This window comes from Corythoichthys intestinalis, chromosome 19, assembly GCF_030265065.1.
Source record: "Corythoichthys intestinalis isolate RoL2023-P3 chromosome 19, ASM3026506v1, whole genome shotgun sequence".
Lineage (NCBI taxonomy): Eukaryota > Metazoa > Chordata > Actinopteri > Syngnathiformes > Syngnathidae > Corythoichthys > Corythoichthys intestinalis.
In genome coordinates, this window is record NC_080413.1 from 38,944,329 (window position 1) to 38,970,463 (window position 26,135).

The 26,135-nt window shown below is 38.4% G+C and overlaps 1 protein-coding gene across 1 annotated transcript; it reads right to left on the reverse strand.

Moving 5' to 3' along the window:
• Positions 1-5,647: 5,647 nt before the first annotated feature.
• On the reverse strand, positions 5,648-24,377 carry gjd2b (gap junction protein delta 2b). The gene is made up of 2 exons (XM_057823312.1): positions 23,995-24,377; positions 5,648-7,976 (listed from the first exon to the last, which is right to left on the reverse strand). The coding sequence occupies exons 1-2, from the start codon at positions 24,063-24,065 to the stop codon at positions 7,133-7,135; spliced, it is 915 nt and encodes a 304-aa protein (XP_057679295.1). The 5' UTR covers positions 24,066-24,377; the 3' UTR covers positions 5,648-7,132.
• Between the last annotated feature and the right edge of the window lie 1,758 nt (positions 24,378-26,135).

A 26,135-nucleotide genomic window follows, 5' to 3' on the forward strand; every position in this document is an offset into this window, starting at 1 on the left:
TAATCTCCCTCGATCTAGGGCTCCATGCAAGATCTCACCCCGTGGCATCAAAATGATAACAAGAACAATGAGCAAAAATCCCAGAACCACACAGGGGGACCTAGTGAATGACCTACAGAGAGCTGGGACCACAGTAACAAAGGCTACTATCAGTAACACAATGCGCCGCCAGAGACTCAAATCCTGCACTGCCAGACGTGTCCCCCTGCTGAAGCCAGTACACGTCCAGGCCCGTCTGCGGTTCGCTAGAGAGCATTTGGATGATCCAGAAGAGGACTGGGAGAATGTGTTATGGTCAGATGAAAGCAAAATAGAACTTTTGGTAGCAACACAGATTCTCCTGTTTGGAGGAGAAAGAATACTGAATTGCATCCGAAGAACTCCGTACCCACTGTGAAGCATGGGGGTGGAAACATCATGCTTTGGGGCTGTTTTTCCACAAAGGGACCAGGACGACTGATCTGTGTAAAGGAAAGAATGAATGGGGCCATGCATCGAGAGATTTTGAGTGAAAATCTCCTTCCATCAGCAAGGGCATTGAAGATGAGACGTGGCTGGGTCTTTCAGCATGACAATGATCCCAAACACACAGCCAGGGCAACAAAGGAATGGCTTCGTAAGAAGCATTTCAAGGTCCTGGAGTGGCCTAGCCAGTCTCCAGATCTCAACCCCATAGAAAATCTGTGAATGGAGTTGAAAGTCTGTGTTGCTCAACGACAGCCCCAAAACATCACTGCTCTAGAGGAGATCAGCATGGAGGAATGGGCCAAAATACCAGCAACAGTGTGTGAAAAGCTTGTGAAGAGTTACAGAAAACCTTTGGCCTCCGTTATTGCCAACAAAGGGTGCATAACAAAGTATTGAGATGAACTTTTGGTATTGACCAAATACTTATTTCCCACCATGATTTGCAAATAAATTCTTTAAAAATCAAAAAATGAGATTTTCTGTTTTTTTCCAGATTCTTTCTCTCATGGTTGAGGTTTATTCATGTTGACAATTACAGGCCTCTCTAATATTTTCAAGTGGGAGAACTTGCACAATTAGTGGTTGACTAAATACTTATTTGCCCCACTGTATGGTAATTTATGTACGTAACTTTGGCTGTGATAGGCATATGAGTTGACACTTTGGGGGATATGCTGCATTCACGTGTGCCGGGAGATCTGAGTTCCCAAGTTGTAAAAATCGTTCTGATGTGTTGTAAAGTCGTAATGTGGGATACAAACATGGTTGCTACAAAGTAGATTAGCCTGTTTTGATACTCAAATGATACATCACAAGTTGAGTGACTGTTTGGCGCTTTTTATAGATACCATGTAGTAGAGAATTAGTATTTATTTATTTATTTATTTTTATTACTCCAACAAGATGTGAATGCAGCATCAATATTACTGTGTGTGTGCCAATCATACAGTCAACGGTGCAAATGACAAATCTTCCCACCTGCTTTACAGGTTAGCGCCCAAAAAATTGCCCATCCTTGTCGTTTGTTTTGACCTCTGTGTTAAGGTTTGTTTGGTCGACTAGTCCCATGAATTGTGAATTTAAATGGTTCAACTTAAGTCTTTACGTATCAAACAGTTAACTGCGGTAAACTACTCAGGTCGCAAATTGAAGTCGCAGATTAACTGCCGTCTTTTAGCTAAGTGGCTATGAATACAATGACAATTAAATGCAATTTAAGTGAGAGGCTCTCACTTCAGAGCTTTGTCTGATACTGTGTTAATATGATATGTGGAACTCGAACTGTATCAATACTGATGCTATTTATTTATATTTGTTTACATGACCACAATGAATCGACTTAATTTATATGAATTAATTGCTTATCTTTGGGATATAACCTCCAACAATTTTGTATGTGAGCTCATCATCATTTTCAGCTGTTTTACCAGCATTTCTAACTCTAACCCTAACCCTAACCCAAATCAGAATTCTGAGGGTAAAGTAAAATCACACGCAGGTCAAGTACAAAGAATACTGCTAGGCTCAAGATGCCAAAATCAAACGTACTGTATTTTTTCATAAGGCTCATTTTCATTGCAAAGTATAAAATACACTGTGCTGACCAATGATTAAATGTTTTTTCCCTCCTTTTATTTTCACGTACAAACAAACATACAGTATAAGCAAACAATCTTTCATAATATTCATTCACGTATTTTGTCTTCTGTTTAACCTACCATGCTTATTTTTGGAATGAAGGAAAAAGCCAGGACACCTGGAGAAAACACATGCAAGTGTTCCAGATTCCAACTCTTTTAAAAAATATATTACGGATTTACAGAATGCACTTTTGATAAACCTACAGTGTGCTCCATGTGTCATATCCATTTCCCAAGTTACAGTAAATGTTGCCTATTGTGTTTCACAAATGTCACAAATATACTATGTTTATGATGTACTGTACATGTATGGCACTTGATGATTATAAATAAGAAAGTAAATAAATAAATACATAAATAAATGAACAAATAAATAGGGCACTTGGGTGTGAAAAATGAGAAGATGACCTCAAGTTAAGGCCAGTGTGAGCACAAGCATCCAAAACAATGCAATCCCTAACAAACAAAACAAAAATGAGTTTTTTTAAATTCATAATTTAATCAGTACTGATATCAGTTTGGATTCATTTTATTATAGTTTGAGTATAGCTTAAAACCACAGGAATATTACATTGTTAAAGCCTTTTTACACTCGGCTAGCATTGCACATTGCACTGCTGACTCTATTGGGCTGAGTGGTAGAAGTAAATTTACGATAGGGGAGGGTCCCAAAAAGAAAAAATGTTCTATTACAGAGTGGCTGTGATATCAGAAAGGGCCTCAGAAAGACAAGTGGCTGGCAGTGGGATATCATGCTATTTTGGCGGACGTAAGAGCATAAGGACAAGAGAAGAAGCATTGATAAATGCGCTTCCTTTTGCTGCATTCAGACCGGTCGTGTTTTGCCGCATTCATGCAACGCCTGTCGCCAAACGCAGTTTTGTGCTCACACGACCTTACGTCGCCAAAAGTCCACGTACCCCTAACAACAGCGGTTCACGCATAGACTTCATAATGATATTGACAGGTCAGATTCAACCTTCACTGCGCCACGCCTTCAAGTAGGGAGGCCTCACACAATCTGCTTCAGTTATTCGTAGTAGGTTGCAATGACACACGCAGCGATCCAACGCCTGATTTAGGTTGGAAAAGAACGAAAGCTGTACCGCCGACAAACAGGAAGGATTGTCTCAGGAGTGATTTGTTCGAGGATTCAAGGTACCGTATTGGCCCGGATATAAGACGGCGCTGGTTATAAGACGACCCCCTCTTTTTCAAGACTCAAGTTTGAAAAAAGACTTTTTGAACACCAAATTAATTTTTATACAGAAAATAATTACAGCACATCTGAAACAAATGATTATAACAATATATTTGAGAGAAAAAGCATTTTATTTTGCTTCTTTCAAATCTTAATATCTGAAGATTTAATTATGTAAACTAAAGTGCAATCACATTCGTAAATGAATGGCTTCTGGTTTTTGAAATGTAAATACACCAATCTATTGTGATAAAACAACAAAATTGCAATAACTGCATTAACCATCAAAGTGAAGTCTAACTGTAACTGTAGTCTCGAAACAAATCTGAATAAGGAAAAACACTGCAATAAAATAATGCAAACTGGTTAAACTTGATAGTAGCTGAGATCCGTCACGATTGAACATCGCTTCAATGATATTTGGCGCCATTTAGCATCGTGAATGGATGACCGCGAATATAAGACGACCCCCTCTTTTTCATTCCTATTTCAATGCAAAAAACATTATATACTATAACATTAATCCTTACATTCGGGCCAATACGGTAATTATTATACTTTTGTTATATTCATTCGACATATTCAGGTAAAATAAATGCTAACTGCCCGTTTTTTTTTTTTTGCTTTTTTTTTTTTTTTTTTTTTTTTGCGTTTAACCAAGAATCGAGACTGTTTTGCGTCCATATCTATGAAGAATTCAGGGATTTAAGCATTTATTCACAAGAATTTTCAACGTAAAAAGCTCTTTGTTGTAAGGCTGCCACCACATTGACTAACAGACTAGCATCGTACTTCGACATACTGTATTTACGTGAAATACATGCTAACTGCATGTTTTTTTGGCTGCCACCACATTGACTAACAGACTAGCATCATACTTCGACATACAGTATTTCCGTAAAATAAATGCTAACTGCCCTTTTTTTTTTTTTTTTTTGCTTTTAACCAAGAATCGAGACTGTTTTACGTCCGTATCTATAAAGAATTCAGGGATTTAAGCATTTATTCACAAGGATTTTCACCGGAAAAGCTCTTTTTACATACGGCTGCCGGCACATTGATTATCAGACTAGCATCATACTTTGACATATTTACGTAAAATAAATGCTAACTGCACGTTTTTTTGTTGTTGTTGTTTTTTTTTACTTTTAACCAAGAATGGAGACTGTTTTATGTCCAAATCTATAAAGAATTCAGGGATTTAAGCATTTATTCACAAGAATTTTCACCGGAAAAGTTCTGTTTACATATGGCGGCCGCCACATTGGCTAACGGACTAGCATCGTACTTTGACATATTTACGTAAAATAAATGCTAATTGCACGTTTTTTTTTTTTTTTTTTGGCTTTTAACTAAGAATGGAGACTGTTTTATGTCCGTATCTATAAAGAATTCAGGGATTTAAGCATTTATTCACAAGAATTTTCACCGGAAAAGCTGTTTTTACATACAGCTGCCGGCACATTGATCATCAGACTAGCATCATACTTTGACATATTTACGTAAAATAAATGCTAATTGCACGTTTTTCTGTTGTTCGTTTTTTTTTGCTTTTAACCAAGAATCAAGACTCTTGTACGTCTATATCTATAAAGAATTCGGGGATTTAAGCATTTTTATACAAGAATCTTCACTGGAAAAGCTGTTTACATATGGCGGCCGCCACATTGGCTAACGGACTAGCATCGTACTTTGACATATTTCCGTAAAATAAATGCTAACTGCACGTTTTTTTTTTTTTTGCTTTTAACCAAGAATGGAGACTGTTTTATGTCCAAATCTATAAAAAAATCAGGGATTTAAGCATTTATTCACAATAATTTTCACCGGAAAAGCTCTGTATACATATGATGGCCGCCACATTGACTAAGAGACTAGCATTGTACTTCGACATATTTACGTAAAATAAATGCTAACTGCAGGTTTTTTTGTTTTGTTTTTTTGTTTTTGCTTTTAACTAAGAATCGAGACTGTTGTACGTCTATATCTATAAAGAATTCAGGGATTTAAGCATTTTTATACAAGAATCTTCACCGGAAAAACTGTTTACATACGGCGGCCGCCACATTGGCTAATGGACTAGCATCGTACTTCGACATATTGACGTAAAATAAATGCTAACTGCCTTTTTTTTTTGCTCTCTTAACAAAGAATCGAGACTGTTTTACATTCATATCTATAAAGAATTCGAGATTTTAAGCATTTATTCAAAGAACATTCACCCTAAAAGATCTGTTTACATATGGCGGCCGCCTCATTGAGTAACAGACTAGCATCGTACTTTGAGCATTATTATTATTAGTAGTAGTCGTAGTTTTTTTTTAATTTTTTTTTTTAAATTTTTATTCTATTTGTGATAAAATGCGATTTTTATGTATAATTTTATTTCCGATTTTGATTGTCTTGGTTTTTACGTTGTATTGATTTAAATGTGATTTTATGATCTTCATGTGATGTAAAGCACTTTGAATTGCCTTGTGTTGAATTGTGCTACATAAACAAATTTGCCTTGCCTTGCCTTTGACTTATTTACATAAAATAAATGCTAACTGAACGTTTTTTTTCTTTTTTTTTTTTTTTGCTTTCAACCAAAAATCAAGACTGTTTTGCGTCCATATTCCAAGAATTCGGGGATTTAAGCATTCAAGAATTTTCAACGAAAAAGCTCAATGTCTGCGATTCCACTCGGTCAGCTTTGACGGCCACGCCAACGATGTCGTATTAATCGGCCCCGAGCCCCGTCAATATCGTTATGAAGTTCAGGGGTTCACGTTGTGTAAAATAAGAAATATTAAAACTTTAAAGCAACACTTGGCAACTTTTCAGTTTTTGTCGATTTTAGCGATGCTGGTGGACGAAAGTGGTAATGTTTTGCCTTAAGGAAGACTGTAGAAGGGGGGGGCGTCATGCCATCGAATAAAAGCCAGTATTAATGTTTTTTCTGTATATCCTGGTATCATGCCTTTTTTCCCTTCTCAGACAAAACTTTTCGTCTCTTTTGTTGCTCTGCCATCTTTGCAGAATTTGCGCAAAAGCGTTCGCATCGGCCTCCGTCTTTTTAATGAATGGGGAAAGGTGGAAGTGACGTATGCTGTAAAGCAGTCAGCACAGTTGTCGTGCAGGGTTCCTGCCACCCTCCTTAAAGTTAATTAGTGTCGGTGAAAATGATATGGACCCCTTCAAGGTAGAAAAGAGGTGTTATTCAACTAGTTGTCACCGACATAATACCACAAATTTTATGAAAATATTTCATTAAGGTTGAAAAGTTTCCTAGTGTTGCTTTAAAGACTCAACGTCATTGAACAGGCCGGTGTTATCTTAGGACTTCCGACTGCAAGCTTGTGCATGGCCATGCATTGGTATAAAGGAGTCATGTGGTGACACTGATACTGGGCATCTCTGGCAAAAATCAAATCAAATCTAATATATAAAGACGAAAAATGTGACGACACAAATGTGTAACTATGAAATGGTAAAAAAAAAAAAAAACAGCCAGATTTGTGTGCCAAATTTGTTTTCTACATATAAAATTACATTAATGTTGTCATTCTCATTTTTTGACAGATCCCCCTTTCATAGCAGCACTTTAAAAACTCATACAATCGAGTTGTTATCATTTGACCGTTAGTCGCCCCAAGAAAAAAAAAAAAATCCATCATATTACAACAAATATTGACGACATGACATTCTGTCCCATCAAAAAATCCAGAAACAAAAATCCTTAGAAGTTGTGTGAATTATGGAAGCAATTTTTTTTCATATTAAAAACAGTACAGTATGCTCATCTGTATAGCTGTCCTGCAGCTTTTTGTGTTACAAATAATTACACATATGCAGAGTCACTAGATTGAGTGCGTCCAAAGTTGGGCATACTCATTCTTGGCAAGTCTCTGTTGCGAATTTCATAAATGGACTTCCTTCTAGCTCGGACTCCTCTCACGGCAGCCTTAATCTTCCTCCAGCCTAGATGGTTGAGCTCTGCCAGGTTGAGGACCACGCAAATGCCACTGACTGCAAACATGAAGACCAAAAACACTGTCTTCTCCGTTGGCCTGGAAACATAACACTCCACATCTTTTATGCAAGGGTATCGATCGCACTCGTACACTGCTGGGACGCTGAATCCATATAGGAAATATTGACCCACCAGGAATCCTATCTCCAGTGCATTTCTGAAAACTACCTGGATGATGTAGAACCTGGATATTCCTTCCTGCCTTCTGATTTTGGACTTAGAAGTTCGCAGGACTGAATTGGGCATATCTTTGACTTCGAGGCTTTCGGGCTCTGCCTCCTTGTTGGTGTTCTCTGTGTTCTGTAGCACTCCATTAATAATAGTGTTGGAGATCTTCTTGCTCTCATCTCTCTTCGTGGATTCCTGTTCCTTATCCAGAGAAAGGTAGACTGTGGAGTAGCGTCGCTCCTTTTGCTTCGCGGACTGATGTACAGAGTAGGTGATAAAGCAAAGGCTGGGACAGCAGACCATAATGATCTGAAACACCCAGTACCTGATGTGAGAGATGGGGAACGCTTTGTCGTAACAAGCCTGGTTACAGCCTGGTTGCAAGGTGTTACACACAAACATGGACTGCTCATCGTTGTACACTGTCTCTCCAACTATTGCCACGATCAGAATACGGAAAATCACCACCACTGTCAGCAGGATCCTGAGAAAACAAACACAGGCATTAAAACCATAAAATACACACAATTTTCTCACAGTCTACACATCCATGCATATATTTGATCTATGTATGTTTTATTTTATGTGACTCATTTGATTGGTACCTAAAGTGTATATTTAAAGGGATCCTCGACCTTGAATACATGTAGGCGCTAATAAACCACAATTGTTCTCTTGTACTAAAATATGTTGTTAGAAACACATAAAATGTTAAATCAATGGCAATATTTTATAATATTTAGTACATATTTTATCCAATAGTTGGCGCCATGTTTTGCGGGCTCGGCGTGATGACGTAAATGGGATGTTTCCAAATGTGTAGCGTGTACAACAATTGCGTATTGCTGCCTAAACTCTCGAAGTAAAATGCCACGATGTGCTGCTTTTGGATGCAATTTCCAGTCAAATGGAAACAAGGGGAGTGACGGGAGTCTCCACAGACTTCCTGTTGACAAGAAGAAGAGAAAGGTTTGGGAAAATGCTGGCAAAACTTCCCAAAGACCCAAGGCTTTGTTCTCACCATTTTACTCCTACCGCGTTCGAGAACTTATGAAAGAGCTCACCGGAGCGGCTGGATATAAGTGCAGACTAAAACCAAATGCTGTTCCAACTATTTTCCCTCACAAGAAGCCTCAAAGTGCCTCGGATATCGAGTGAAATGCGCACAATAAAGCGCCAAAGACAAGACACTCTGGCGCTCTCTTAAGCAGCCAAGTCGCTCCTATCGCTACAGCGGTAGGCGAACCTTCGGGCGTACTGCTAGTCACAGAATAAGCTAATAATTCACTTCTACTGTCAGTTCATCAGGCAGTAAGCGTGTCTGTTCAGTATTCACCTAGTATGAGTGATGCTGCTACTCAAACTGATTCAAACACGTCCGATGCAATGGTACAGTGGCCAGCTGATGCGCGCCGAGCACTTAATATGGACCACCCTTATGTGAGTTGGATGTACAAGACATGGAGGACACTCGATCCAGATGACGAATTTAATGAGTACAGCCACGACACGACTCCGATCCTGACTATCACACGTGTGCATTCATAGTTTTATTGCCCTCAGTGAGAGTTTAGAATACATAATAATAGTCATGAAAATAAAAATGCACGAATGACAAGGTGTGTTCAAACTTTTGGCCTGTACTGTATGTAAAAGCACAAGACAGTTCTGGATGCTAACAATCTACATAATTATACTGGGATAAGTTTGATCACGCAATAGCTTATCTTGAACATCTGCTAACAAAAAACAGTTCTAAACAGCATACACTCTCTTGCTCTGTTGTCATTGAGACGCACTTGCCGTGAGTACCTCACCAGTTTTGCGCAACTCTTGTCTTATCAGGTATTTCCTGGTCTGCATTTTACCTTTGCTGCTCGTCTTGTGAAAGACCGACAATGCTTTCCTGCTCTTCATTTTTCTGATTTGGTTCAAATTGGAAGGGCAGAACCGATGACATGTTGGGGTAGCTAACGAGTGACACGCTGGAAGCTCAGCAACGGGCCCGGTGACTGCGGGCACAGCGACGTGAACAAGAATGGCGACCTATCACTTAAAATAAATGTACACATTTTATTAAAACAAAAACATTAAGAGGGGGTTTAATATCATATAATTATAAGTCATATTAACATTTATCTTTTAAGAATTACTTGTCTTAAAAAACGAGGATCCCTTTAAAAATCAATTAAATATTAGGTTTATGGGATACAACCCCCCCTCCCCCCATTATACTTTATATGTATTTTTCCCCTAATTAACGGGACAAATGTTAGATATATTTACAAAGTACAATCATGTGAAAAATTAGGACACTCTACGGAAGCCTGTGTGTTTTCTAACACATTTGGTCATATGGATATTTAATATCAATTTTAACAATCTTTAGAGATTCAAGTAATAGAACTAAACAATTAAAACAGAAAAAAAATTTTTTTTTAATAACTTTCTGTAAAATATAATTTTAAATAAATTCAATTTCTGTTATGTTGTTAGGAATAGATTAGGGCACCCCCACAGTCAATCCTACTTAAAATGGCTAAAATAACACATGGGGGGAACACATCAGGTGCACATGATTAGCACATCATTACCCAGTGTTTTAAAGGAGGCTTGCCTTATTTAAACCTCTCATTTAGTTTGGTGTGCCCCTGACTGTTGAAGTGAAAGAAAACACCATGGTGGGATCAAAGGAGCTTTCTGAAGCATTAAAGAAGATTGTAAACGTTTATGAGTCTGGTAAGGGATTTCAAACGATCTCAAAAGAATATAAAATCAGCCATTCCATTGTCCGGAAAATAGTCTAAAAGTGGAGGACATTCAAAACAACTGCCAACATGCCCAGGTCTGGGCATCCAAGCAAGTTCAGCCGAGAGCAGACCGCAAGATGCTAAAAGAAGTCTTAAAAAACCTTAAAATGTAATCACTGGACCTACAGCAGGCTCATGCTACTGTTGATGTGAAAGTGCATGCCTCTACAATCAGAAAGAGACTTCACAAGTTTAACCTTCATGGAAAGTGTGCAAGGAGGAAACCTTTGCTCTCCAAAAAGAACATGAAGGCCAGACTAAAGTTTGCCAGAGTGAATGTAGACAAAGTCCAGGACTTCTGGAATAATGTTCTTTGGACATGTGAATCTAAAATTGAAATATTTGGACACCAGAAAAGAGGACGTTTTTGGCGTACACCCAATACAGCATTCCAGGAAAGGAACCTCATACTATCTGTGAAGCATGCAGGGGGAAGTGTCATAGTTTGGGGATGCTTTGCTGCCGCAGGAGACTCCACCATGAATTCTATCGTGTATCAGAGGGCTTTTGAGGAACATGCGAGATCATCTGTGAAAAAATTCAAGCTGAATTGAAACTGGACCCTGCAACATGACATTGACCCAAAACATACCAGTAAATCCACCAAGGATGGGCTGAAAAGCAAGAAAGGGAGAATCCTGGAATGGCCGAGTCAAAGCCCAGATCTTAATCCCATTGAGATGCTGTGGGGTGACTTGAAACAGGCTGTACATGCAAGAAACCCCTCAAACGTCTCACAGCTGAAAGTTCTCTGCGTTGAGGAGTAGGACAAACGTTCTTCAGACCGATGTCAAAAACTGGTAGTTGGCTAAAAAAGCCTCTCACTGAAGTTACTTCAGCTAAAGGGGTTAACACTAGCTACAGTGCCCGCCATAATTATTGGCACCGCTGGTTAAGATGTGTTTCTTAGCTTCTTATTTTATTTTATTTTTTTTTAAATTGAAATAATATGGGACTTTAATGGAAAAAAAGAGAAAAACCCAACCTTCAATACAAGTGTATTTATTCAGTGGGGAAAAAATCCCACATAAAGAAATAATTACTTGACATCAAATAATGTGTGTCACAATTACTAGCACCCCTGGTGTTAATACTTTGTAAAAACCCCTTTTGCCAACAAAACAAGGTCTGGGGACTGATATGGCCATGGGAGGAGCTTGATTTTGTGTCTGGTGAACCATTTCTGTGTAGATTTGGCCATATGTTTAGGAACCTTGTCAGGGTGCAATGCATCATGAATGCTTTGAAATACTAGGACATTTTAAATCAAAATCTGTTGCCCTCTGCCCGAAAGCTGAAGATGGGTCGTCACTGGGTCTTTTAGCAAGACAATGACCCTAAACATAACAAGATCAGACATTGATATGTGAGCATTTCCATATAATGAACTGAATATTTAATGGGGTGTCCTAATTTTTTCACATGACTGTAAATATAGTACGTATTAAGAGTGTAACTGTACAGTGAACGTACGTCATCGTCCCGTACTGTCACTTCATTTGATGTTAACATGATGCACTCAAGAGATGGCTGCTGTTTGTTAAAGCAAGACTAGGGATCTTTCAGTTTAGGTCGATTTTAGCGGCGCTGGTGGACAAAAGCGGTAGTGTTCTGCCTTAAAGGGGAAGTTCAGAATTTTTAAAATTAGATTTAATCTTCTAGTCAGTTAGCGTGGGTTTAATTAGTTGTTGGAGTTGATTTCAACCAATTCCTTGCAGTTTGTAAGTTTCAGGGCTCTGCAGTGGCTAAACTAGCATGCTACTGAATGGTAAATCTTAGCATGCCAATATAAAACAATATTGATATATCTAAGATAGTCAAATAAATTGAAAATGCCGATCATTGTTCAAAATACCCATAACTGCTGTAAATCATTTCATTCTGGGGGACTTTTTATTTTTTTATTTTTTTAACTTTTAAACTACTGCAATGCAAAGAAAACTGTTTTAGCACAGTTATTTCTATTTGCAAAATAAAAGTTAACAAGAACAGCAATAACCCCAACCCTCCATCTCCTTATTTTTTTATTTTCCCTCATTTCCTCACATACTAAATGCCAAATCTCAATTTTAACTAATTAAGAACATAGGATGTATATTAAAATTGACGTTAATGTAAACATTTACTTTTTTTTTCTTCTTTAATAACAAAAATAGAAGTAAACATACATTCACAATAATAAGTACGAATGACCTATATTATGCAGAGTGAAATGGAATATATTTTGAAGATCGCGCAAATATTGACTTTTTAAAATCATAAGGTAAGTAAAAGTAGCCTAACATACAGTGCCTTGCAAAAGTATTCGGCAGCCTTGAATCTTGCAACCTTTCGCCACATTTCAGGCTTCAAACATAAAGATATGAAATTTAATTTTTTTTGTCAAGAATCAACAACAAGTGGGACACAATCGTTAAGTGGAACAACATTTATTGGATAATTTAAACTTTTTTAACAAATAAAAAAAATGAAAAGTGGGGCGTGCAATATTATTCGGCCCCTTTACTTTCAGTGCAGCAAACTCACTCCAGAAGTTCAGTGAGGATCTCTGAATGATCCAATGTTGTCCTAAATGACCGATGATGATCAATAGAATCCACCTGTGTGTAATCAAGTCTCCGTATAAATGCACCTGCTCTGTGATAGTCTCAGGGTTCTGTTTAAAGTGCAGAGAGCATTATGAAAACCAAGGAACACACCAGGCAGGTCCGAGATACTGTTGTGGAGAAGTTTAAAGCCGGATTTGGATACAAAAAGATTTCCCAAGCTTTAAACATCTCGAGGAGCACTGTGCAAGCCATCATATTGAAATGGAAGGAGCATCAGACCACTGCAAATCTACCAAGACCCGGCCGTCCTTCCAAACTTTCTTCTCAAACAAGGAGAAAACTGATCAGAGATGCAGCCAAGAGGCCCATGATCACTCTGGATGAACTGCAGAGATCTACAGCTGAGGTGGGAGAGTCTGTCCATAGGACAACAATGAGTCGTACACTGCACAAATCTGGCCTTTATGGAAGAGTGGCAAGAAGAAAGCCATTTCTCAAAGATATCCATAAAAAAGTCTCGTTTAAAGTTTGCCACAAGCCACCTGGGAGACACACCAAACATGTGGAAGAAGGTGCTCTGGTCAGATGAATCCAAAATTGAACTTTTTGGCCACAATGCAAAACGATATGTTTGGCGTAAAAGCAACACAGCTCATCACCCTGAACACACCATCCCCACTGTCAAACATGGTGGTGGCAGCATCATGGTTTGGGCCTGCTTTTCTTCAGCAGGGACAGGGAAGATGGTTAAAATGACGGGAAGATGGATGCAGCCAAATACAGGAACATTCTGGAAGAAAACCTGTTGGTATCTGCACAAGACCTGAGACTGGGACGGAGATTTATCTTCCAACAGGACAATGATCCAAAACATAAAGCCAAATCTACAATGGAATGGTTCAAAAATAAACGTATCCAGGTGTTAGAATGGCCAAGTCAAAGTCCAGACCTGAATCCAATCGAGAATCTGTGGAAAGAGCTGAAGACTGCTGTTCACAAACACTCTCCATCCAACCTCACTGAGCTCGAGCTGTTTTGCAAGGAAGAATGGGCAAGAATGTCAGTCTCTCGATGTGCAAAACTGATAGAAACATACCCCAAGCGACTTGCAGCTGTAATTGGAGCAAAAGGTGGCGCTACAAAGTATTAACGCAAGGGGGCCGAATAATATTGCACGCCCCACTTTTCAGTTTTTTATTTGTTAAAAAAGTTTAAATTATCCAATAAATGTTGTTCCACTTCACGATTGTGTCCCACTTGTTGTTGATTCTTGACAAAAAAATTAAAATTTTATATATGTTTGAAGCCTGAAATGTTGCGAAAGGTTGCAAGGTTCAAGGGGGCCGAATACTTTTGCAAGGCACTGTAAATGAACAAATATAAGTCCAAAGTGCACATTGACAGCTAACATGTTCTGAATCTCCCCATCAGAGCAAATATAACTAAATATGATAAATAAGCCTCCTCAACTCTTTCGTTGCTCTTAAAGATTTGATCCATTTTATGTTGCATTACCCTTTTTTTGTTGCATCAATTCAACAACCTTTTTTTGCTGTTCCAGAAAACATGCATATTTGAACCAATCAGAGCTAGCTATCTCTGCTGAGCACGTCAGTATGTCAGCCAATTGAACGGATAAACGAGTCCAGGCGTTTTGCTTTGCTGCGTGCATTCACACACTCACGTGACTCCTCATCGTCAGACTTCGATAACTGCAGCAGCTGGGGAAACCCCCATGCCGTCTGTGGAATAAAATAAATAATAAATATTGATGGAAACGGATTACGCTACACAAGCACTTGATTATGCTTGTTGTTTAGACTTGTGTATGTAAATCTGATGTCGGTAGATTGTTTTCTTCTTGTAGATGAAATGCATGTGTTTCATCTTAGGATTTTGTAAAAAAAAAAATTTTACATAGCGTTTTGACAGTCGCCGTCACATTTTCGGAATCAAAGCACCGTATACCGGAACAGCATTCCGGCCCTGAATCTTATACCGGAACAGCATTCCTGCCCTGAATCTTATATTGGAACAGCATTCTGGCCCTGAATCTTATACCGGAACTGCGTTCCTGACCGTTCTGGCACACTTTCACCCCTGGACTTATGCCACTTGGATGATACCTGTTGCAACCTCATAGCGTTCCTAGCCAATGTAAACAGCAAAGATGGCTGATCGCGACAAGTTGTTTTTCATTTTGGCCTACGAAAGACATTATGACCTCCGGCAAACCTGCGGTCTCGTAAGTGATCAAATAGTGGAGGAAAAACGACAGCTGATGTATATGGCACACAATGTAAACTGCCTTCTTTAGTTTTTGCTATTGACTGTCTGCTTTTTGACAGGCAACGCCATTTTGTCGAGTGACGTCAGATTGAAGCAAGTCGTGATGGCTAGGTACTTTTTTTTCCCAACTTCGCGACTAAGACCTCCCAGTTCGAGTGGCGATGAATGATATATTTCCAGGTAGGAGGTTAGAAACTTGGACTTCCCACCTGCCTCAAATGCAGTATCAATTTACTGAGTTGACTGAAGGATGGCATTATAGTCAAATGTACATTTGGAGGCTATGGAAACAGACAAAGAAATGGGCAAAAGTAAATTTCCTCCATAGCCTTTATAATTGTATTGACGGGTCACATCTGTCAGCCACTGCGCAACGCTTTCAAGTAGGGGGCTGTCCTACAGTCCACTTCAGTTATTTGCAGTCGATCACATGTAATCAACACATGCAGGGAGGGATCCAACGTCGGATTTAGGTTGAAAAAGTACGAAAGCTCTACCGCATACAAACAGGAAGGACTGTCTCAGGTGTGATTTGTTCGAGGATTCAAAGTATTTATTATATTTTTCGTACCATGCATGCATTTTGAAAGTTGTGAAAAAAAAATCAATGGGAGAAAATAGCGTTTTTTGTTGTTGTTGCTTTTAACCAAGAATCAAGACCGTTTTACATCCATATCTATAGAGAATTCAGGGATTTAAGCATTTATTCACAAGAATTTTCAACGGAAAAAGCTCTTTGTTTACATATGGCGGCCGCTAATTTCCTGACTGACTAGCCTCATAGTTTGCAATATTTACGCAAAATAAATGCTACCAGCACGTTTTTTTATGCTTTTAACTAAGAAACGAGACTGTTTTACTTCCAAATCTATAAAGTATTCAGGAATTTAAGCATTTACTCACAAGAATTTTCAAAAGAAAAAGCTCTTTGTTTACATATGATGGCCGCTAGTTTCCTTACTGACTTGGCTCATAATTCGCAATATTTAAGTAAAATAATTGCTAAATGCGCGTTCGGTTTTATGCTTTTAACCAAGAATCGAGACTGTTTTACGTCCATAGCTATAAAGAATTCAGGGATTTAAACATTTCTTCACAAGAATATTCAACGGAAAAAGCTCTTTGTTTACATACGGCGGCTGCTAATTTCCTTACTGACTAAACTCATAGTACGCAATGCTTACGTAAAATAAATGCTACCTGCGCATTTTTTTTTTTGCTTTTAACTAAGGATCGAGACTGTTTTACGTCCATATCTAGGGATGGGAATTGATAGGATTTTTACGATTCCGATTCGATTATCAATATTGCTTAACGTAATTCGGGGAAAAAGAAGAAACAAACATTTTGATTGGCATCTAGTTTGTTTAATCAGAAGTCACAACCTTACAAACTCACAACGAGGTCAAAAGAGGCCCAAAGCCTCGATGTTAACTGTGGCAAATAGACAAGAATGTTTTACTGAAACATTTTTCTAATAGAAATAAAAAATCCTCCTTTTTAAAAGGACATATGAGCTGATAGCACTAAAAAATAATAATAATAGAAAAGATAAATACTGTCAAATACAACAGAACAGTGCATATGTGCAAAATTAGTAATTCTTTTGCAAAAAAATAAGCATGTCTGCTTGTGTCTTCCGTTAGTCATAGCAACACAAAAATACCACCATCGGATGCGGAGGTATATACTTTTGTGTGAAATCAGTAGCAGATTGACCCTACGACCCACCAAATTCAAATTATTCCGAAAAAAAAAACACTGATTGGTGGACTACCGACCAAAATGAGTATTAAAATTGCTAATAAAATCGTTTAGGATTATTTTAGATGCATATATGTTATATTTTTCTTTGTATTCGACGAGGAATACAATTGACCCGTTAATAAGACTTTTTTTAGATAAATCACCATTTCTTTAAGTAGTCTCACAAATAATGACATGGCCTGTGAAAATCAATGCAAAATAACTCGGTGATGGTTCTCCAGATTATAATTGGTGAATGGTCCCCCTTTGAACAATCACGTAGTCTTACTTGCTGAATCGAGCGTGCGTAGCACGCGTAAATTATGTGACGTCATTCGAGCTGGTTGGAATCTATAAGAGAATCGTTAGACAAACTGCTAAACAATTCCATGGAATTTAAACGCACGGAACTAATTCGCTATAAGGAACCAGTTCTCGATTCCCATCCTTATCCATATTTATAAAGAATTCAGGGATTTAAGCATTTATTCACAAGCATTTTCAACGGAAAAAGCTCTTTGTTGACATATGGCAGCCGTTAATTTCCTTACGGACTAACCTCATAGTTCGCAATATTTACATAAAATAAATGCTACCTGCACGTTTCTTTTTGCTTTCAACAAAGAATCGAGACTGTTTTATGTCCATATCTATGAAGAATTCAGGGATTTAAGCATTTATTTACAAGAATTTTCAACGGAAAAAGCTTTTTGTCTTTTTTTCCCCACTCGGTCAGCTGTGATGGAGATAGGCCCCCTATGAATCGGCCCTGTGCCCCACATTATGAAGTCTATGATTTCCTCAAAATTTTTTAGGAAGAATGAGGACCAATATAAACTGTAGTTTCTTGCTGCTGGCTATGACCTAGAAAATCAGCAGTGAAAATAACAATATGATATCACTCCGCCCTGCTCCCTGCAGGGCTGCTGGATTACAAATATAGCAATGGTACGTTTCAATAACGTTATCCTGAAAACATAACTAAAACTGGGTCATCTGTGATTTTCATGCATGCATAGGTTGTTTTTTATTGGCATGGAAAGATTGTACTATTGACGTGCGCTAGCTTAGCCACTCTGGAGCGCTTAAACTAACAAACTGTACGGAATTTGTTGAAATCAACCTCACAACCACCAAGTTCTACCCCTGCTAACTCGAAGATTAAGCCTAATGTCAAAAATTGAAGAAATGATCTCCTGGTCGCCTGCAGTTAGATTGAACAAAATTTCTGTTTTGAGCGGCTGTGTGAAGGATGAACAGTGATGAGGTAATGAATCCAGACGTGGCTCAACAATATCATGACCAAATAGCCAAACAATGATTTACTGCACTACACTACAAGGCATGTGCCGGTACGATATTCTGACAGTATGATAACTTTAAGCTAAAATTTCACGGTATCACGGTATTGCAATTACAGCCCTAAAATGTGTAACTTTAATCTGGGTTTAAAAAATATTTTTTTCCCCCTTGAACACGATTTTTATTTATCAAAAAAATATTAGCAAATTGGAACACAAGTATAATGTTAGGTTAAAATAAATTAAACAAAATATTGTAATAATAAATCCAGTCCTTTAGGTGAGCCTAAACCCATAGCCACAGCTCAACATTATTACCATCAGAACAAAATAATTTAATTATTTTCCATTAAAAGCACGTGTGTATGACTCGTATAAAGTTTACATTATACACACTCTTTCTCAACGAAGGCAGTTGCCAGAGAGAAAAAACACCACGTTTCACCACCGCTAGACACAGTAAACACGCTGGTGTTAACTCTTGTAGCTGGTGGGAAATGTTAATGACTGTCTGCTAATCTTTAAATTTTGTAAAAATGCAAAATCATATTGGAGGTATTGCCTCCTTGGCAGTCACCCTCTGCAAACATGTTTTACATGTCGGTTGGCCTTCCTTTAAGCGGCAGCCTTCTTTAACTTTTCTGTAGCTGAAGTATTCCCATACCAGCGATTTTGTTTTCTTCGATGGGGGATAAAGTCCAGTGGTTTCAGCAACTCCAGCCATCATGTAGCACAGCTGACTCACTGACATTGAGCAACAACCGGTGGAGGACGTTTGAGCCTTGCAGCTGCAAGTGAGGAATTTCTCCATGCATTTTCGGACATACAAAATAGCTAATACCTTAGGGACGTGATGACTGAAAATTTTTGCGGTTTTGAAACCTTGATGTTTTCATACCACGGTATACCTTGAAACGGGTAATCAGCACATGTTTAGACACTACGCTGTAAAATACTATACAACTGCAGTAAAATTCTGATTTGCATACACTTAATGGGCTCATCAAACATTGACTATATCCTTCGAATCATCAGACAAAGTAAAGCATTCACATGACCTATTATAAATTCTTGAGATTTGACTATGGGTTGATAAATGTGAATGCCAGGTTTATTTTAGTCATTTATTCATTCATAGACATGGGCAAATAAATTGCTGAACAATGAATAAACATTGAGTCCTTAGTTTGGGGGAAAAACTAAATTGGACAAAATTCTACATCATCAAGAAACATCATTTTTCACATTCAATTGCTTCCAACTACTATTTATAGGAGGACCATTTATTTCTGTTTTGGAGAGCCTGCTGAGATAAAAGATTGTGTCAACTTTGCCATCATCAAAAAGATCACAAAGAGCTTCAAAAACACACAACTGACATGAAATTATGTAATACTACACTACATTATGTACACTACGGTTCAAAAGTTTGGGGTTTGCTTAGACCCCAAACTTTTGAACACTAGCGTATTTGAATTCCTTCATGAAATAACCATAAAATACAATAAAACATGAACGATGAGACTCTCTTATCTAAACGTTCCAGCGTCGTTGTCTTGTTACTTCATCATGAATCACCATCGTTAAAAGGAGCTGTTATCAATAGATAGCTTCTTGTCTCATCTTGACAGTGTTAAGTGTTCACTGCTAAAATAGCCTCACTCTTCACATTGTCCTCCTTTTTGTTAACATGGAGGGGAGAACAGGATTGGTAGTCACCAGTGTTGTTTTCGTCAATAATGATGACGGCAACGAAAATATTTTGTAGATGAACAATTTTTCCATGACGATGATGAGCTAAAAACGTGGCTCAGGCTAAGACATAACGAGACGAATGCCAGTTTTTGCCTGACTAGACGACAACGAGACAAAAATACGTCATCGTTTCTGTCATATGTTCACAATGCGTGATATTTTTATATTGTACGTTGAGTACGTCAGCTTGCATTGTGACAGTGTTTGGGTCGTGTCACTCATGTGAGATGTGCTGCGCCTCTTCCTCCTCACTGGAGTTCAGAATGTGTCTCAAGCTTGGCTGCGCTCCATCTTGCTTGTTTTGAAACATGGTAAAATTTGTTGTCTTATCTTGGCAAGGGAGCATTAGCAATTTTGCTTTAGCCTTTAGAAGTCTGTGCTGAGTGATCATCAAAACCTAAATATAATCCTAGCGTTAGCATAGCATTCGCATTAGCTTCAGAATGGCGAGCATCCTCTTAAAACACTGGCCAGTCTAAAGCAGAATCACTTGGCTTTTCTGGTCAGTATGTCGAGAGGATTTTGATGACACTCGGACAACTTATTTATACAGACTGTTCGTGGCTTTTAGGTAAGTTTAGCAGCACGAATGCTATTTTTACACCACAAGGCAGCATGTCACCATCGTAAACCAGAAGGGGGTCAACATAGCTTGCATACAACCCATGCTAGTACTGCTTGTTTTTCTGCCGTTAATCTTTCCAAAAAGAACATGCTGCATAAAAACTGCTGCTATAGAACTTGTAGAAACGACTCTAGACATTACGACCGTCCACTTATGAAGGATGTTTTTGTCATACGTTTCCCGAGGCCAAAAACTCAGAGGGAAAAAATGTGAACAATGGATCGACTTGTGTTGACATCGAAAAGACCAGTTGAACGCCAGCAAGGTGACATTCACCTTCACATGCAGTAAACATTTTGTTGGGGGCCATGGTCCTAAGGATGCCAATCCTGATCCATTGCCTGCCACAGCCTGTCACGAAGAGATAAGGCATTTAAAAATTTTTACTTATTACCACGCGAGTTTGACCCCCCCTCCCCCAGCGACAGTTGCTGATGTCATGAATATTAATGAGCAAAGGTGACGTGTTACGTGCGGTACGGTATTGAAAGTAATATACTGCTTTTCCTGCATGCTGAGTGTGTATTATCATCACAAAATTGGCGTTGTCCTTGTAGACGCTACAATACAGTGGGGCAAATAAGTATTTAGTCAACCACTAATTGTGCAAGTTCGCCCACTTGAAAATATTAGAGAGGCCTGTAATTGTCAACATGGGGAAACCTCAACCATGAGAGACAGATTTGGAAAAAAAAAACAGAAAATCACATTGTTTGATTTTTAAAGAATTTATTTGCAAATCATGGTGGAAAATAAGTATTTGGTCAATACCAAAAGTACCATCTCAATACTTTGTTATGTACCCTTTGTTGGCAATAAAAGAGGCCAAACGTTTTCTGTAACTCTTCACAAGCTTTTCACACACCATTGCTGGTATTTTGGCCCATTCCTCCATGCAGATCTCCTCTAGAGCAGTGATGTTTTGGGGCTGTCGTTGGGCAACACAGACTTTCAACTCCCTCCTTACCCCGTGGCGTCAAAATGATAAGAACGGTGAGCAAAAATCCCAGAACCACACAGGGGGACCTAGTGATTGACCTACAGAGAGCTGCGACCACAGTAACAAAGGCTACTATCAGTAACACAATACGCCGCCAGGGACTCAACTCCTGCACTGCCAGACATGTCCCCCTGCTGAAGCCAGTACACGTCCAGGCCCGTCTGCGGTTCGCTAGAGAGCATTTGGAAGATCCAGGAGAGGACTGGGAGAATGTGTTATGGTCAGATGAAAATCAAAACAGAACTTTTTGGTAGAAACAGAGGTTCTCGTGTTTGGAGGAGAAAGAATACTGAATTGCATCCGAAGAACACCATAACCACTGTGAAGCATGGGGGTGGAAACATCATGCTTTGGGGCTGTTTTTCTGCAAAGGGACCAGGACAACTGATCCGTGTAAAGGAAAGAATGAATGGGGCCATGTATCGAGAGATTTTGAGTGAAAATCTCCTCCCATCAGCAAGGGCATTGAAGACGAGACGTGGCTGTGTCTTTCAGCATGACAATGATCCCAAACAGACAGCCTGGCAACAAAGGAGTGGCTTCATAAGAAGCATTTCAAGGTCCTGGAGTGGCCTAGCCAGTCTTCAAATCTCAACCCCATAGAAAATCTGTGGAGGGAGTTGAAAGTCTGTGTTGCCCAACGACAGCCCCAAAACATCACTGCTCTAGAGGAGATCTGCACGGAGGAATGGGTCAAAATACCAGCAACAGTGTGTGAAAAGCTTGTGAAGAATGACAGAAAACGTTTGGCCTCCGTTATTGCCAACAAAGGGTACATAACAAAGTAATGAGATGAACTTTTGGTATTGACCAAATACTTATTTTCCACCATGATTTGCAAATAAATTCTTTAAAAATCAAACAATGTGATTTTCTGTTTTTTTTTTTTTTTCTCCACATTCTGTCTCTCGTGGTTGAGGTTTACCCATGTTGACAATTGCAGGCCTCTCTAATATTTTCAAGTGGGAGAACTTGCACAATTAGCGGTTGACTAAATACTTATTTGCCCCACTGTATGTGCTCGTCTGTCTATGTTTATTCAAAATTGTTAGAAACCTTTATTTATTTTTGGACTAAAACTTTTGAATTTTACAGACGAAAACATTTTGAGTAACTGTTGACGACAACTAGACAATATTTGGATGAATATTTTGAAATAACTAAAATATGATTAAGACTAAAAAGTGTTTGCGTCCAAAGACTAAGACAATTAAAAAAAAAAAAAATTAAAAGTGCTGCCAAAAGCAACAATGGTTGTCACATTTGCTAAAACTTGTCCACCACTGGCTGATATTGCGTAAGATCAGTATTTAAATGATCAGAATTGTGATATGACCTTTTTAAGGTCAATTTCTAAATGCTTGGATTCAATATTTTTTTATGGGCTTGCACAATATGTTTCTGGTTATGAATGTGTTATCATTCTAAGGTATGAAGAATAAGTAACAGTCTTGATTCACATTCTCTAGCTAGCAAGTTAAACATGAGTTGGCTTTATTTGTCACCATTTTGATCGACAGTTCAAAGGATTTGAAGGTATTTTATTGTCACTGAAAATAATTTTCCAGCAGCACTCAGTTGTGAACATCGCATTAAAAAAAATAACAACAAAAGACAACTCTAGAAAATAATTTGAGGCAGTAAAACATGTTCTTTTTTGAAAGATTACCGGAAGGAAAAAAGCAGAAATAAAATGGATTGTATGAGAGGGTGTGTCTATAATGTCCCACTTCCGCTTAGGATGGCGACGTCACGGTCTAAAAATAGCATTCGTGCGGTATGCTGTTAACAGTGTAAACCTGTTCTGACTTATTGGTAATGCTATTATGCTTTTATTTATTAGTTAATTATTATTATTATTTACTATATCATCTTTATTAAGGTTATTAAAAATCTAATTCATTCATTCATTTAAAAAACAAGTGATAACCATGTGTGACACCCAACCTCCGCAATACAGATTGTTACATTATTGTAACAATGTATGAGCGTGTTTTTGGTTGGAAATGAATTACTTAAAAAAAAAAAAAGAAAAAAAAAAAAAAGAATTAAAAAAATGCTATTCTGCGATGGAAATATTACTATATTTAAGATATTTTGATGCGAAGATACTAGCACAGAAAACAAATTGTATTAGCCAGACCCATTCTACCCACAAATGTACTGTATCAATTATTATTATAAATTATTGTATTATATTAGATATTATATTATATATTAGTATGATTATTTATTATTATAAATGTATTATTCATATTTGAACCACTCCTGTATGGTTATTTATTACATTGTAAAGTCATATAAAATGATATAATAAAATACGTCGTATTGTCATTTGTTTCTACTCCGCTGATCATTTTATTCATGAATTTAGATCAATGCATGAGTTCAGAGACGAATATTTTTTTTTCTTAACTTAACTCCTACCTTCCGATCATAGTTGAGTGCTGCTGGACTGCCGCCTCCAAGAGACGCTCCAATATGGTCCACTCTCCCATGACTGTTCATTCGGAGAAAATCACACTCGGGCGCAGACTTTTCACATCAAATGAATAGGAGGAAACCGCGCGCGAAAGTATCCAATGGATTCGGCATTTTAGGACACGCGTGGAAGTGCTGTTGGAGGCAACTTCCTCAGGCGCTCGTGTCTCCCAATGATAACCTGTCTGCAAGCTTAGTTTCTGTGCGCACTATAAAGACGACTGTGTTAGTGAGCGCAGTGTTGTAGCACTCTCGGCGTATATTCCGGTTTAAGTACACTTCTGTGCGTCACACGCTCGCCCGTCTGTTGGTGAGAAAGGTCGGGGACGCACGATGGTTGAGTGTAATCTATCAATCCATTCAAGCATTGCCCTCTGGTCGCGTTCGGTGAGTGAGACTGAGGAGACACGCTTATATCTGCATGCAGCGAGAGTATGGGGCTGCGTGTGCTGAAAAGAAACGGCCACATTTAGCGCCAAACAATGTTTAAAATGTTACTTTTTTTTTTTTTTTTTTTTGCACATTTACAACAACATTTAGCAAGATAAATATTCATTTCTAAATAATACGTGTTAGTTATACATACATATACACACACACACATATATATAATGTTAAATCCAGAAACAAATATTTAATTTATATCGTTAAATCCAGAACGAAATGTTTAATTTATATCATACAGTATACCTGAAATATTAAATCAAATTAGACATAAGAGTGCCAACCCTTCGGCAGGTGTCTTGAATTACCCATGTGCCAACTATGAACAAAAAAAAACTTCTTTTCTGAGATTGTGGTTTTAAAGGGATCCTCTATTTTTAAGACAAGTAATTCTTAAAAGATACATGTTAGTATGAGTTATAATAATTTGATATTAAAACCCCTCTTAATGTTTTTGTTTTAATAAAGTTTGTAAAATTATTTTAAGTGATAGGTCGCCATTCTTGTTACGTCGCAGTGTGTGACGTCACTGGTCCCGTTGCCGTAATTCCAGCGCGTCACTCGTTAGCTTTCCCAACATGTCATCAGTTCTACCCTTCCTACTTGAACCAGATCTGAAAAGTGAAAAGCAGGACAGCACTGTCGGTCGTTCACAAGATGAGCTTCAGGGAAAAATGCGTGCAGCAAATACCTGATAAAACAAAAGTTGGGCAAAACTGGTGATGCGAGACAGTCCTGTTGGGAACTCCGGTTGGGAGCGAGAGTGTATGCTGTCCGGTTTCATTAGCAGATATTCAAGGTAAGCATATTGCGTTTTCAAACTTATCCCAATATAATTATGTAGATTGTTAGCATCCAGAGCTGTCGTGTGCTTTACATACAGTACAGGCCAAAGAGCACACCTTGTGTAATCCATGTCTTGTACATTGCAACGCGTGGTAGCTAGGATACGTGTATAAAAGTACCAGAAAGGGGAGAAGCTTCCACTTATGCACATTTATTCACAAAAAATAATATTTCCACCTTGACCACTCTTCACTCGGGAGCTCAGCAGTACGCAAACACACATTCCCTGACGAACTCAAACATTGTTGTAAGGTCCACGTCAGAGTCACTGTCGTCACTGTAGCATGCCATAGTGCTTTAATTATTTAGTATGATTTGGGGAAAACTCCCACGAAGAATAGTCAACAAAAAAGATAGCAATACTAATCCAAATCAGCGTTTTTTTATTCACTCGAAGATCCAGGAATTAGACCGATCCCATGGCAATGTCGCAGCCACGATCAGGCCGTCGATTCCACAAAATAGACTGATCCGAAAAGCCGCTGTGGGACCGACGAATTTTAAAAAAATGGACCGATCCAAAACCATTATTGCAGACGCGATGGGACCGTCGGATCCAGAAAATACACGGGTCCCTTACTTGACTGAGGATCCAGGAAAAATGTTTGAGCGCCAGTTGTAACGCGTGGTGGGTAGGATACGTACATACAGGGACCAAAAACGGGAAGAAGCTTCCACTTATGCACATTTATTCACTAAAAATAATAATTCCACCTTGACCACTCACTTCACTCCCCTTGTTTCCATTTAACTGGAAATTGCATCCAAAAGCCGCACATCATGCCATTTTACTTCGT